At 37.8% G+C, this 15,662-nt stretch overlaps 1 protein-coding gene across 6 annotated transcripts in view; it reads left to right on the forward strand.

The window, feature by feature from the left end:
• Nucleotides 1-15,662, forward strand: part of LGALS8 (galectin 8) — an 84,767-nt gene that overhangs the window by 30,666 nt on the left and 38,439 nt on the right. For 5 of the 6 annotated variants that reach the window (XR_013179183.1, XM_077168428.1, XM_077168424.1 and 2 more), the window contains 8 exons: nucleotides 2,724-2,812; nucleotides 5,831-6,041; nucleotides 7,641-7,760; nucleotides 8,431-8,487; nucleotides 9,797-9,823; nucleotides 9,952-10,077; nucleotides 10,596-10,684; nucleotides 11,484-11,649. Coding sequence is in view for 5 of the 6 variants with exons in the window: in XM_077168428.1 (XP_077024543.1) it covers nucleotides 2,724-2,812; nucleotides 5,831-6,041; nucleotides 7,641-7,760; nucleotides 8,431-8,487; nucleotides 9,797-9,823; nucleotides 9,952-10,077; nucleotides 10,596-10,684; nucleotides 11,484-11,649 (885 nt within the window). In the remaining variant the exon portion in view is untranslated. The remainder of the gene's footprint in view (nucleotides 1-2,723; nucleotides 2,813-5,830; nucleotides 6,042-7,640; nucleotides 7,761-8,430; nucleotides 8,488-9,796; nucleotides 9,824-9,951; nucleotides 10,078-10,595; nucleotides 10,685-11,483; nucleotides 11,650-15,662) is intronic. The other variant, XM_077168427.1, reaches the window with a different exon arrangement.

Below are 15,662 nucleotides of genomic sequence, written 5' to 3' on the forward strand. Positions count from 1 at the left end.
CTCCGGTTATCTTTTCATAGTATCTGACTTCTCCCCAATATTAGTATAAGCTCCTCAGGGACAGAAGTCTCATACTTCCAATTCTAGCTTTAGTCTGTCTAATACAGGGCTGTGTATACAATAGGTGTTTAATAAGTGATCATGAAATAGGAAAAGTGTTACGCATCAGCTGAGATGTTTTGCCAGCAGGTAACATCAGTTCTAACTAGAGTTCAAACGTATGGTATTGACTTCAATGGTATCGTATCTGTATTTCAAGTTTTTTTATAAATTAATAATCATCTATGAAGCATCAAAGAATCTAGCTTGGTGTTGCCTAGGAAGCAAGCAAAACCATTTGCTCCTGTATTTGCTTTTTTTTTTGTATGCTATATGGAGGGGGTCACATTTCATTCTTTTTCCATGTGACTGTCCTGTTATTGCAGCAGCACCATTTGTTGATTTTTTGGGGGTGGTGGGTGGGGGAAGTGCATGGGCCAGGGATCAAACCTGGGTCTCCTGCATGTTAGGCAAGAATTCTACCACTGAACCACCGTTGCACTCCCCTGTATTTGCTTTCATAGGAGCAAATAGTTGTAAGTTAAATGAGTGGGCTGCAGGGCATTTTGTTTCGTTAACATGGTCCGATAAAAGTTTGGTATTCCTGATGTAATTTAGGGTGTTTTCCTAAGTAGAAAGAACTGATCCAGACAGCTAAATCTGCAGATGGCCAAAATTCAAGGAGGGTTATTTTTCAGACTAGAACAACTTATTAGCAGTTGTAAACAACTACTGGCAGTGATGGAATACATCAAAAAGTGCTTTACAACTCTAAAATTAAATCTATAATTTAAAAATGTTTGTGATGATAAATATGTGTTTATTACAGAAATATGGAAAATGTAAAAATATATAGGAAGACAGTTAAAATCCTATCCCCCAAGAAAATTATAGTAATAGTTTATTTTTTTACAGTTTCTTCTTAATGTTTATATTTATTATAAACTCAGTTGAAATCATACAGTATATAGTTTTATGGTTACTTTTTCACTGATATTTACATCACTAACATTTTTATGTTGTTATGCATTCTGTATAAATATAATTTTAATATATATAAGTTTTGAAATTATGAAAACTATTTTTACTTTATGTAAGATGCCACTATATATTTCTTGGAATTAGATGTGGGCCAAAAAACCACATTCCCCATGTGTCGCTCTTTCCACTTTCCCCATGCACAGACACCAACAACTGTATAGCTGTAGACACAGTATATAAAGTCAGTTATGTTTTTTGTTTTCTAGTCTAGTGCTGCCCTGTTCATCCCTACCCTACCACACACTGCTTTCAGCAATTGCCATGACATCAGATGGATAATGGATTTCTATAACTTCTCCTCTTATCGCTTAAGGCAATAGCAAGCTTGTTGCCTCAGCTTTCTGACAGCAGCTCCTTAATTGCTTCTCCTCTTTAGGTTTAGAGCTGGTGAGAGTTCATTCCTTCATCATGGGTTTATTGATCTTCTATTGGCTCTTTCCTGGGAGTGTGAAGATGATGACCCAGTTCTGCCCCACATAGCTCATAGTTCTAAGTAGAGATGTATACGAACGAGCAACAGTTACCATGGGTCCTCAGGGAGGGGCTCATTCAGTCTGCCCAGGGAGTTTGAAAAAGCCCCACAGAGGAGACTGTGATCAAGCTAAGATTTTTCAGCTTATGAGTCACCAGCCTACAGCTCCTTTTTTATGGGTTCTCTTGTTTTATTTCTTCTTAACAATCAGAGCTCCCTTGGACACACACACACACACAAGTTGGGTGAGCATAGCATGAGGTGTAATGATGCCCGGCCTGCATGGGTTGGTCAGGAGTTCCAGAGTGGAGGAGGGTGAGGGTTGTGATGTGAAAAATGCAGCCACGTAGCACAGGTCCCTAGCCAGTGGACAGAGAAATGGTGGAGTCATCTCTCTGAAGGCTTTGTGTATGAAAGTGACAAGAGCTGACAGTGTATTGGGTTCCAGAAGAACTGTTTTCTGGGTTATGAGGGGACAGGTTGAGATTTGAGTCCTGGGTGGGGCAGTTTATCAGAGCCCCAGCCTGCAAAATGAACCAGCCCAGGGCAGGTGGAGCCTGTATCTCAGGAGAGCCACAGGCACCCAGGGCTCATGTTTAAGATCATGCAGTTCTCTGATGAGTAATAATGCAGTTCATTTGCAGTGTTGGAACTCAGCAGATAAGATTAGGCCTCTTAATCCCAGGTATGGGAGTGTGGCTTAATTTGGAGCCTCCTCAGAGGCAGCGAATATGTAGTTATCTCTGTCAGCATTAGCTAGGGACTAGGGAGCCCTAGAATCTGGTCTTGAGGATCATAGATGGAATAGGAGTAAAAAGGGATGGTAGGTGTGGTGTTGCAAAAAGTTTTTTTCTATTATCAGAATTATCAGTTAACTGCAAGCTTTGTTTCATAAAACTCTCAGCCAAATAAAAATTATAGTAAATAGGTATTAATCTCAGGTCTTTTTCCAAAGAACTTAGAGTGGTTTATAGATATGCAAATATCCTGGCCATGTTGTTCTCTTGTAGCTGTTTGAATCATGAGGACTACTTAGAAAATGCTAGTCATAAAAGGTTTACATGTAGCCCTTAAAAATTTATTCCTTATTGATTACTAAGTTTTGGTTATAATTACTTAGTGAGTAATTTTGTTTATGTAAACATGCATTTGTTAATTTTTTTTTCCCTAGGTAATCCCCTATGTTGGCACCATTCCTGAGCAGTTGGAACCTGGGACTTTGATTGTAATACGTGGGCATGTTCCTAGTGATGCAGACAGGTAATATCATTGTGAAAAAAGAACTAAATTGTCTTTTTGTGACCATTTTGTTACTTAAAACCTGATTTTGCTTACCATACCAGCCCTGGCCAAGATGCTGAGGAGATTGAAATAAAGGTTACTGGAACTTTTTAATTTTAATGCTATAAGTATGGTTTCAATTTAAAGAATATTATATAAATTAAAAGAACTGTGGTCAGAGGACAGGGACAAGTATAGCTTTGTCTAATGGTTCCGTAACATCTCTTAAGATCTAGTTTGGATATTTTCATTGAATATTTGTTTTGGGTGCAAACTCTGGACTAGGTTATAGCAATTATCAATTAGGGTTTGTTTCAGCTATCACTGACACCCAAATAACAGTGGTTTAAATAAGACAGACATATTTTTCTTTGGTGAAAACTAAGTCTAAACTAGCCCAGACTTTTAAGGCAACTCCGTGAAGTCATTAGAGAAGTTGGCCTCTTCCAGCTCACCCTTCTACCATCCCTAGGATGAAGTCCTTTTTTTTCATGATCTACACATTTTGGGTGGCTGGATAAGTATGGAAAGAAGGCATGGGAGGGGTCATGAGGGTGGGCAAAAGGCAGATGCCAGTTGACTCTTAAGGTGGTTTCCAGGAGTTTTCCCTGAAAATGTCCACTTACATCTCATTGGTAGAGCTTTAACCACATGATCATGCCTAGCTGCAAGGAATGCTGGAAAATATAGTATCTTATTCTGGGCCGATATGGTTTTGGTTAAAACTTGAGTTCTATTACTAAGGAAGAAGGAAAGGAAGATTAGGCAACTAGCTATATAGGCTACACAGGTGAATGAACAAGTGATCAGTCCATATGCCACTCAGCCTAGTTTTTTTTTTAATTTGTATGAGTTCATTTTTAGTTGCACAAGTCATATATACCTTAACTCATTGATTCTCGTGGTATAAAATTCTAATCATACAATTAAATACAGGTCCCTTTGTCTCATCCACTACCACCCGGTTTTTACTTTTATAAAAAATAATACGGTAAATCCTACTTGCTTCCTGTGTATGGATGTGAATCTTTTTCAGAATATGTCTAGAAGTCAGTTTGTTTATTTGTTTTCTTTTTTATCTTTATATTCTCAGGCTGTAGTTCTTGGAAACATAGGTGCTACCCTAGGAAATGGTTCCTTTCACTCCCAGCCCCCTCCCACAACTTGTCCAGGAAAGGACACAGTTATTCCTTCATGGTCTAGCAAGCAAGGAAGAGGTAATAAAACCCAGGCTGTGGATGGGACTTCAGACAGAGTTTTAAAAATGGGGAACCTATGATATTGGTTGCCTCTCACTTTGGTAGCCACAGAAGTTATATGACATCAAGGGCACTAAAGAAGTAGGTTCACCAACCAATTACTGGTTCCCTATTGGATGGATTCATCAAAGAAATTCATTTGGCAAAGGGTAATGTCTAAAGTTATATTCATAAGGGGTTTGGTGGAATCTAGAAATATGGAAGTTCTTGCTCTTTATGTTTGAAAATGGCTTCCTGACTCTCCACAGATATTCTGTTCCAAGCCTGAGGGTGGAAATAACAAGTGTTGTTCTGCCCAAATCAGGGGGATTTGGATTGCCAAGCCATCCACTGGGTTTTTTTTTTTTTTTTTTTCATGGACAAGCACCGGGAAACGAACCTGGGTCTCTGGCATGGCAGGTGAGAAGTCCACCTGCTGAGCCACCGTGGCCCGCCAACCCACTGGGCTTTATGCCCAGGTTTCTTAAACTCAGTGAGGCTCGGAGACACAGAGGCTCAGGGGCTAATGTGGTCTTCTAGCTCAGCCATCTGGGCAGGCTTGCACTTACTTTGAATACCCCAGTCAGCCTAGCTTTTAATGTTTTTGAGTCCATTACTGCAGGAGTTCCTCTAGTTACTTTCATTGATCCCTAATTGGTGGAAATCTAACAGGTGCTCTAGAAGTCTTCATCAGAAAGTACCCAGTTACCATTTTGTGACTTTTGGGAAACCCCAGTCCTTAATTTTCAATTTGGAAGGAAAAGACCTGGGATTTAGTACTCATTGAAGGATCTCTCTGGTTGGTGTAGTGAGCTCAGGAAGACAAAGAGAGGACTTTATAGGGAAGTAGGAGAGCCTAAAAGCTAACTTCTTTTGCATATCACTTTTGTCCCAGATTAACCTTGCTGATTGACAGCCATGGCCACACACCCCTTGGTTATCTTGTGATGCCCCTTGACATACACACAGTATGCATACCAGCTGACCTGTGATTCATGCTGAATATTTTAGAAGCAAGGAAGTCATTTTCAACTGGATTTGGAAATTATTTTTTCATTTGCTTTTTTGCTTCTTAGGTCAGTTTTAGCAGGTACAGAAAATTCCATTACTCATAGAAAGGCCACGAATAAGTACAAAATGCTCATTAAATGAGAGGTCACTTAGAATGGCAAGAATATGGCCCAACCGTATTCCTCCTTCTAAGCAGTATTCTGTTTATTCTCCACCATTATAAATGTAACGGGACTTGAAAAAGACCTGCAGGTGGCAACTCAGTAGTACTTGACACAACATGTTTTATTGGCTTATATAAGATTATTAGCTAAGTGTTTTCTGTTCAAGATGGATGCTGAGGAGGGCAGGTTGTTGTGTGCAGACTCTCACCTAGGTCCTTCTACCTCACAAGTGCACACAATAGGCTGAAAGAGATAAGCGCAGGTGGACCAGTACAAATACCCTCCCACACCCAGAGAGGCGAGAGAAGACACTTACCCTGTTGATGATGTTGCAGGCTACAAAAGAAAGCTTTGCAAGAGGCATTTAGCAGGGTATCTGAAGTTCCATGAGAGCCAAGATTTGCCTTGCTTACCAGGGTGACCCTTGTGTGTGGCCTAGAACTAGGCATATGTCAAGAGTTCACTTAAATCTCCTAATAGTCACTTGAGATTATTTATGTGGGAAAAGATCTAACACAAGATTTTAAATGACCAGTGTTTCCGTTCTGCATACTCATGTAACCCATATTTCCTTCCTCATACAGATTCCAGGTAGACTTTCAGTGTGGCAGCAGTGTGAAACCTCGAGCTGATGTCGCCTTTCATTTCAACCCACGTTTCAAAAGGTCCAACTGCATTGTTTGCAATACATTGCAAAATGAAAAATGGGGATGGGAAGAGATCACCTATGACATGCCTTTCAAAAAAGAAAAATCTTTTGAAATAGTGACTATGGTGCTAAAGGACAAATTCCAGGTTAGTTTTGGACACTGTCCAGTTTGGTCCTCCTTAATGAGAAGTCACATGACAACAGAGGGCAAGCTTTTCACGTTAGTGAACTCGCCCTTACCTTTATTAAATCCAGAGAAACAGTGCAGTTTTGTACTTTTTCTCTAAAGTAGGGGCTAAGCAGATACCTAAATTTGTGAAGGGGCACAGCTATTCTCTCCCACAAGTCGTTGCCATGGGTGAATATATATACAGTGTGGCCTGGTCTGTTTGTTAGATCATATTTCTTTTGGCAGGGCTGAGTTTAGTTCTGAAATGGCACCACATTATATTTATTATGTGATAGTAAATCATAATCATCACTACCCAAGTTGTTGTGTGTGGGGAATCTGGAACTAACAAGCGGATGGGGAATCTTGGTGTAGAAGCCAGAAGGGGCTTGGAAAGCTAAGTCCTGCCACAAGATAATTCTTTAGAATCTAGAGGTTTTAGGCTTGGCAGGGATCTTGGAAAACTTTTGTATGGCAAATTTCAAATGAACCACTGGCTTCATTGAACATTTCATTCCTAAAATGTATGTGTAGGGTAGAAGTTGTCCTAGAGGCTCTTATAATTGTTGACCCTGAAGCTTGTAGAACTTTCCCAGAATTATAGAATTGTACTGAGTGAAAACTCTCCCATTTATGGGTACAGCTCCTTTCTGTTCTTAAGGATACAGCTCCCCTCATAATATCTCTCCTAAATCCCCTAACCTCCATTGACTTCTCCCTCCTCAGGCTTTTTGAACACTTATATGTTTTTGTACCACTGGTATTATACTTTGATTTCTTTCCTGGGTTAATTTTATCTTCCCAGTGAATTTTAAGTTCCTTGAGGCCTTATTGTACGTTGCTTCTGTATTCCTCACATTACCTAACGTGTGCCTGGCATTTTGGAGGAAGGGAAAAGGAATCACATGCTTTGGATAGCTATTCTGTTAGGCACTGCACTAAGGCACTCATGTAAGTTATTTATTGTCTGCTTACAATAATAGCCCTTAGAGTGAGAGATTTTTTTCTAATTACAAATAAGAAAATGGAGTATCAGATGAGTGGGTAACTTGCCCACATTCATCCACTCAGCAAACTAAAAAAAAAAAGATATTTATTGAGCGCCTTCCATGTGCTAGATGCTCTCTCTTTTAATTGCTTAGGGTGTGATCCTCAAGGACAGTGTGGTGGCCGGTTTGCAGGGCCTGTCTTTAACCTGGATTCATAGGCCTTAGCACATCTGTGCAGGGATTTCAGGGGGACCTTTGAACTGTGGGATGTCCCAGATACATGCATTTGAACATACATGCATACTTGCATATATATTCATGAGAGCATGTGATTGTCTGGAAAGGGAATTCATGGTGTTTAATCAGATTAGGAACTAAAAAAAAACACAAAATGTTGAGACACTGCTAGTGTTGTGGTTACTTTCAGTCACATTTTTATGAGATATATAATGTGGAGATATTGTGGGGAAAAGGTATAAAAGTAAACCCAAGGAAACATTTAAATTTGGGTAAGTTAATTTATTAACAGGTTTTTTTGTTTTTTGTTTTTTGTTTTCTGTGGGGGATTATTTTCTGTGTCTGTCTAGGTGGCGGTAAATGGAAAACATATACTGCTGTATTCCCACAAGATTAGCCCAGAGAAAATAGACACACTGGGTATTTATGGCAAAGTGAGCATTCACTCGGTCGGTTTTAGCTTCAGCTCGGTGAGTCTTTTCTACTGCTAGCGGTCTTTGATGATGTTTACTGACCAAATGTGTAGAAAACATCTCTGTCATTTTCCATTGAGATAAAAGTAATGTCAATCTCCTTATTAAAGTATTAATCTTTTGGGGGGCAAATCTTATGGATTTGTATGCTGTCATTTATCAGCCAGAGTTTTATTTTATGTAGGAATTCAAATCTAGCATGGGTCTAGCCAAAAAAACAAAAAACAAACCAAAAAAAATAAACTTGTTAGCTAGAAAGGGAATATTGACTTTACATAGGAGTACAATGGAGTATTTCTCTAAGATAGTTTCCTATAAGTAGAATATCTGAGTCAAAGGGTACTTGTATTATTTACATTTTAGGTTTTGATAGATATTGCTAACTTGTCCTGCCAAAAGAGTAAAACAATTTGCACTCTCAGCGACTGTTCCATTTAATTGTGTCCATTTAATTGACATTTTAATTGTCATCAGATTTTCTTCTTAATATTTGCCAGTTTGATGGGGGAAAGGACCCAATTGTTAAGTGCATTTTGGGGTCATATTTTTAAGCTGATTTTTATGTTTAGTACCATTTATAATTCTTTTTGTTTTGTCAAGTAGATTACATTTAGGAAAAATGTCCTGGTAAATGTTAAAAATCAGTCTTTATTATCTTTTTCTTCAGGATTTACAAGGAACCCAAGGATCTTCTCTGGAACTGACAGCGATACATAAAGAAAATGTAAATATTAAATATTTTCATGAACCACCAATTAAAAATGTTCTTTTGGTTGTCATGTAAGTCAGGTGGTAGACTGAAGTTTTGATCTGAGTCTAGGTTGGACATCATCATTAAAAAATTGAGGTATTTACTTCTATGGTGATAGAGACCAAGTTTATTTATTTATTTATTAAAAAAATTTAACAAATGAACTAAAACAATATGTGATTATTCCATTTTACATATATAATCAGTACTTCACAATATCATCACTTAGTTGCATATTCATCATTTCTTAGAACATTTGCATCAATTCAGAAAAAGAAATAAAAAGACAACAGAAAAAGAAATAAAACGAAAACAGAAAAAAGAAAAGATGATACATACCGTCCCCTTACCCCTCGCCCTCATTGATCACTAGCATTTCAAACTAAATTTACTTTAACATTTGTTCCCCCCATTATTTATTTTTATTCCATATGTTCTACTTGTCTGTTGACAAGGTAGATAAAAGGAGCATCAGACACAAGGTTTTCACAATCACACAGTCACATTGTGAAAGCTATATCATTATTCAGTCATCATCAAGAAACATGGCTACTGGAACACAGCTCTACATTTTCAGGCAATTCCCTGCAGCCTCTCCATTACATCTTGATAACAAGGTGACATCTACTCATTGCATAAGAATAACCTCCAGGATAACCTCTTGACTCTGTTTGGAATCTCTCAGCCATTGACACTTTGAGAGACCAAGTTTTTGCTGATATTTTAACTGTCCAGTTTATGTAACCACTATCTATCATTTGTATGTTAAAAGGACTATTGCTCTTAACTGTAGAATAGCACTGTCATGAGGTATTTTATAAATACTGAATACTAATCAATACATTGGCAAATGAGCTTTCATTTGTGGTAACAACTACAATTTAAAAGTTGAATCTACTGTTTTTAATGGAGAGAGTAAGAACATATTGATCTCAGCATATTCATACCTCATAGAAAACATATAATCTCAGCATTTTGGGGGGTACCCTGAAAAGGATAAGTAAGACATTTTTAAAGCTCACATATAGTACTGTGAGAACTTAATTTAGGATGAGGACAAAGGATTTAGACTAAAGGATTAGTAGATTATATTCTTCATTCAGACTAAAGGATTAGTAGATTATATTCCTAATCTGAATACCATCCCATTGTATGTTTATGCCCAAGTCAGGGCAGGCATTGTCCTTAGTTCAGGACAACCAACAAGATTAACCAGCTCATACTATAAAATGTAATTCTTCCTTTTTAAAATGATCTCATTTTTTTCTTTTTCTTCTAATAGGTGCAAAAGTCTGGCACCTCACAGTCTGTAAGTATTTTTTTATTAATTGTAACATGTGAAACATTTTATAAAATTGCCAAGGAAATGAAGTTTAAACCTTGGAAACAGGTTCATTCATTCATTCCTTACCTTATTGTAGAAATGTTTCCCCACAGCCTAGTAATAGAGAAGGAGACATTTCTAAAATCGTACCCAGAACTGTCTACACCAAGAACAAAGATTCGACTGTCAATCACACTTTGACTTGCGCCAAAATACTACCTACCAACTGTTTTTCAAAGGTTTGAAGAATGAAAAATTTTCTTAACTCTGCATAACAAATTAGTGGTTATTTGTAACCTCTGTCCCCAGTAGACGCCCACTGCAGCCATTTCGCACTTATATGTTGTCCCTAAATAGATATCATAGTCAACCAGGCATATCCTTTCTAAGCCATTAGTGTGATTTTCTTAAATTCTCCCAGCGTGGCTGCTTCCAATTTGGGTAGAATACAGAACGCTGCTTTCAGACCCTAAGGATAGATGGCTTTCTTAGAGTGAGTTTCATTCAGACAAAGTATGTCAGGTCCCACTCCATATCCATTCATTACATCGTCTAAAACATGTTTATTGAGTGTTTGCTATGCACCAGACACAGTGCTGGCTGCTGGGGATACATCTGGGATAAAGACAGACTGAGTCTGTTCCCTCATAAAACGTGCAATATAATGACGCTGAAACATTCCCCAGTGTCCTTGGGCAGTTTTCCCGTAAGGCCCATTCCTGCAGGCTTCCTAGTCCTGAATGTCGTTTCTTTTCAGACTCTACCATTTACTGCAAGGCTGAACTCCTCAATGGGTCCTGGGCGAACTGTTGTCATTAAAGGAGAAGTGAATACAAATGCCAAAGGGTTGGTATGATTAAATTATCAATAATAGCACTAATAGTTTCCGTGTGTGTGTTCAACCCCCTGTAATAGTCTTGTGCGATATAAGCAGGGCTAGAGGTGTTATTTTCATTTGAAAGGTGAGGATATTAAAGCAAAAGATTAGACTGCTAACAACTTATTGTTGGCAGAGCCAGGACTAAATTCCAGAGCTCTGACCTAGACCTTTGCTGGCTAGACAAGGGAGCGTAATTTTTAAGTCTCTTTTGCTGCTAATATCCTTCCAGTTCCTTCCCCAGAGCCATCCCTTACCTAGGGTTGAACTCCAGGGCAGCCCCATAAAATCAGGTGTCTGTTGTTAGAGCCTCTGTTATCATGTGACTTACAAAATTTCCCAGAGATGTCTACCTTCTAAAGGCTTGAAATTAGAGTATTTTCTTTTAAGGTTAGTAGCACACTTTCAAGGAGAAAAGAACACATATAAATGATTAAAAGAATACCTGATTGAAAGGATCCCAGATCTGCAGTCTGAATTATTCTGGCTCTAAGCCTCTCTTTCTTGCCAACAAGTTCTCTGACCTCAACACTGGTTAAAAAAAAAAAATTAACATATATTTTTATTTTGCAGACTTTATAGATTTATAAATGTAATGCTAACTCAAATGTTAAAAGTTTCATCTCCCTCTGTGTCCCTGTATCCAGGGGCCTACATGTTGTATGTGGTTATAGTCATGCTTCAGTTATGATTTAGAAAATTGAAGAAACTGCCATTTCCCTCTCCTACTTGGTTAATTAAGGTCTTTTTCCTTTATTCTCTCAAAAGATTTCATGTCGATCTAGTAGCAGGAAAATCCAAGGATATTGCTCTGCACTTGAACCCACGCCTGAATGTTAAAGCGTTTGTAAGAAATTCTTTTCTTCAGGATTCCTGGGGAGAAGAAGAGAAAAATATTACCTGTTTCCCATTTAGTCCTGGGATGTACTTTGAGGTGAGATTTTGTTTTGGGACAGGAAAAACAATCCTGGGTGCAGGGTGTAAGCTAAATCAAATTTCAACTTACTTGAATATGTGGTAATTGTGTGTGGATTTGTGTTGGTTTGTGTGTTTGAGTATCACATTATTTACATTAGAATTATTTGACATTTGTTGTCTTATTGAAAATTACCGCATAGTCCCATATTGATTAATAGGAATTTTTAGAGATACCTTGTCTCAGTGCTGTAGTAGCATGTTTTATTCATAAGCAGTCATGAAAACACAGAAACAATAAAACTACCTGCACTATCCATTATCTACCATCTTGGTTACACACAGTTTTTCTCTCTAAGAGTTAGTCCTGTTTTTATAATTCAAGAAAAATACATTTAGACCCTTGGAACTGAAAGTCCTATATAGTCTGAAGTCCCCAAGTGTGTGACTACATGATAATGCATACATTTCTCAAAATATGTTTCTGGAATACTGAGCAAAGAATCACATTTCCTTAAGATGTGGATGCTGGGTGGTTAGCTAGGTTCGCTCACTAGCTTAGGTGACCCACTGCCTCATGGTCATTCAAGGTCACTGATTTAAGTCATTAAGCTAACATATACTCTGGACCATTTGAGTTCTAGAGGACTGTTCAAACTAGTTGTTAGATGCATGAATATCAAGACTAAAGAGACGATATTGAGATATAGTTTGGCCTTTTTGCTGATTTGACACTAATATTTATTTAAAAATTCCAGACCAGTGACAAATCTAGTGCCCTGGTATGTGAGGTAGACAGATGTGGCCTTTGGAAGGCCATGTGACACCATGGAAGGTGTCCTGGAAGTTATGGATTTTGATTTGGAAATCGGAAGGCTGGGGAGAATGTGCAAGGTTGCAGAAAATAAAGTTGAATTTTCCAGATTTAGGGGATGATCTGAACAAATCCTTGGAGTTGGGAAGGCCATCACAAGGGTTTGTTGATTTGGCAGGAGTTGGGATGTCAAGGGGTGACTTGGGTTCCATGAAGGGAGACAGAGGCAAATGCTCCAGAATGAAGTTTTTATCTTTCTGGTTGATGAAGAAACCAATGATGGGGTGGTACAACAGTGGCTCAGTGGTAGAATTCTTGCCTGCCATGTTGGAGACCTGGGTTTGATTCCTGGAACCTGCCCATGCAAAACAAAACAAAACAGAAAACCAATGATGTAACTTATTTTTTGACCTATCTGAGCTTCAAATTTGGATCTCCTATAATAAAAACAGAGGACAATAATTATAATTCATACTCCTAACACTGAGAATTAACCACTATTAATATCTTAACATATTTCTTCCATTATTTTTCTCAAGTCTTTTTGTTTTAGAAAAAAAAGTCCTCATTTTAAAAATTTAAATAATGAAGAAGAGTATCAAGATGGAAAACATTAAAATTTATCATTAATCTCTTAATTCAGATAATACCATTACGTTTAGGTGAACCACATTCCAGAAATCTTTATGTGGATATATATTTAGCTAAAAGGCTGACTAACCAGTACATGGACAGACATATCTTATATATCTATAAATATATCTATTCCTTTCATTAGTTTTTGACTTCAGGAACAGTAATTATCTTCACATTGGACCATTGTTGTCAATTTTCCATAGTAATAATTTCTTTCCAATTGCTTCAAACTTCTTTTTTTTTCTTTAAACTTTAATTTGAAATAATTTCAAACTTGCAGAACAGTTGCAAAAATACAAACCCCATGCAGGGACCTCCAGTATAGACACCTGTTCTAGTTTGCTAGCTGCCAGAATGCAATATTCCAGAAAAAGAGCGGCTTTTAAGAAGGGGAACTTTTAAGGTGCAAGTTTATAATTCTAGGCTGTGCAAATGTCCAAATTAAAGCAAGTCTATAGAAATGTCCAATCTAAGGCACCAACAAGAGGTTACCTTCACTTAGGAAAGGCTGGTGACATTTAGGGTTTCTCTCTCAACTGGAAAGGCACATAGCGAACATGGCAACTTCTGCTAGCTTTCTGTCCCAGTTTCTTGTTTCATGAAGCTTCCCCGGAGGAATTTTTCTTCTTCATCTCCAAAGGTCTCTGGCTGTGTGGACTCTTGTGGTTCTCATGGCTCTTCTGCTCTTTCCAAATGTTGTCTCTTTTAAAGAATTCCAGAAAACTAATCAACAACCACCTGGAATGGGTGGAGTTGTATCTTCCTCTAATCAAAGGTTAATACCCACAATTGGGGGAGTAGCATCTCAGTGGAGATAATCTAATCAAATTTCCAATCTACAGAGCTGAATAGGGATTAAAGAAATAGCTGCCTCTACATGATGGATCAGGATTAAAACATGGGCTTTTCTAGGGCACATAATCCTTGCAAACCAGTACAACTGAAATTCCCCATCCCCAAGATCCACCTATTTTAATATTTTTCCAACTTGCCATATCATTCTATCTATTATTAATCCATCTCTATCTTTTTCTCTCCGTCAATCTATAATCTATCATCCATCTGTTTTCTGAACATTTCAGAGTAAATTGTATACAGCATGCTTCTTGAATTCTTGCACACTTCCTAAGAACAAGGATATTCACTTCTGTAACCGTCTTAGATGCAGTTATCAAATTCAAGAAATTTAATATTGATATAAAGCTTACAATCTATATACCTATTTTTTCATATGACCCAATATTATGCTTTTGAGCCTTTTCTCTTCCATTATTACATCCTGTCCAGGATCATGCATTGCATTTAATTGTCATTGTCACTTTAGTTGTGCTTTTTTAAAAAATTGTGGAAATATGTACACAACATGTACTTTCTCATCTCAGCTACTCCCAGTCACACCACAGTGGGATTCATCACATTTACAATGTTGTGGTATTTTCACTACCATCCATTACTAGAACTTTCCCATCACCCCAAACAGAAATCTTATACCGATTATGCATTTAACTTCTGTTTCCTTTCCCTCCACCTTTCTTCTTGGCTAGCTGAATTCTACTTTCTGTCCTTATGAGTTTGCACATTCTCCAATATTTTCTATGTGGTATCTGTGGGACTTAGATTTAATGTCCTTGATCTGTAATGATCTCATTTGCTTTAATATCAGCTTAACTTCAGTAGTATACACAAACTATGTGTCTGTACCCGTCTGGCCCCCACTTTTATGTAGTTCTTTTCGTATGAAAAGCCCATGTTTTAATCCTGATCCATCATGTAGAGGCAGCTATTTCTTTAATCCCTATTCAGCTCTGTAGATTGGAAATTTGATTAGATTATCTCTACTGAGATGCTACTCCCCCAATTGTGGGTATTAACCTTTGATTAGAGGAAGATACGACTCCACCCATTCCAGGTGGTTGTTTTTATGTATTATGAGTCCCAAACCAGTGATTTCTCTTTCAAGTTTTACGCATTTGCTTTCTGAATCCTGTAGGAAGTGAAAAGCGAAGTTATAAACAAAAGTATAATAGTACTGGCATTTATATTTACTGAAGTCATTACCTTTACCAGAGATCTTCATTTCTTCATTCTGTTATCTAGTGTCCTTTCCTTTCAACCTGAAGAACTTCCTTGTAGGGCTGATCTAGCTGTGACACATTCCCTCAGCTTTTGTTTGTATGGCTCCATCTTGATCTCGCCCTCGTTTTTTTTTTTTAAACTTTTTGAAATGGAAATTTAATAAGTTGCTAGTTTACAGTTCTAAGGCCGTGGAAATGTACAGATTAAAGTAAGTCTATAGAAATGTCTGGTCTAAGCCATCCAGGGAAAGAAGGCTGATGAGGTTCAAGGCTTCTCTCAACTGGAAAGAAATGTGGCAAACATGCTTATGTCTGCTAGCTGTCTCTCCAGGCTTCTTGTTTCATGAAGCTCTCCTGGGGGTGTTGTTCTCCGTCTTCATCTCCAAAGCTCACTGACTGGTGGGCTCTGTAGTTCTCCTGTCTCTGCTGCTCTCAGCATTCTCAAGCTTTCTCCAAAATGCTTCCTCTTTTTTTTTTTTTTAACTTTTTTTATTGGATAGTATAACA

Source organism: Tamandua tetradactyla, chromosome 7, assembly GCF_023851605.1.
Source record: "Tamandua tetradactyla isolate mTamTet1 chromosome 7, mTamTet1.pri, whole genome shotgun sequence".
Taxonomy (NCBI): domain Eukaryota; kingdom Metazoa; phylum Chordata; class Mammalia; order Pilosa; family Myrmecophagidae; genus Tamandua; species Tamandua tetradactyla.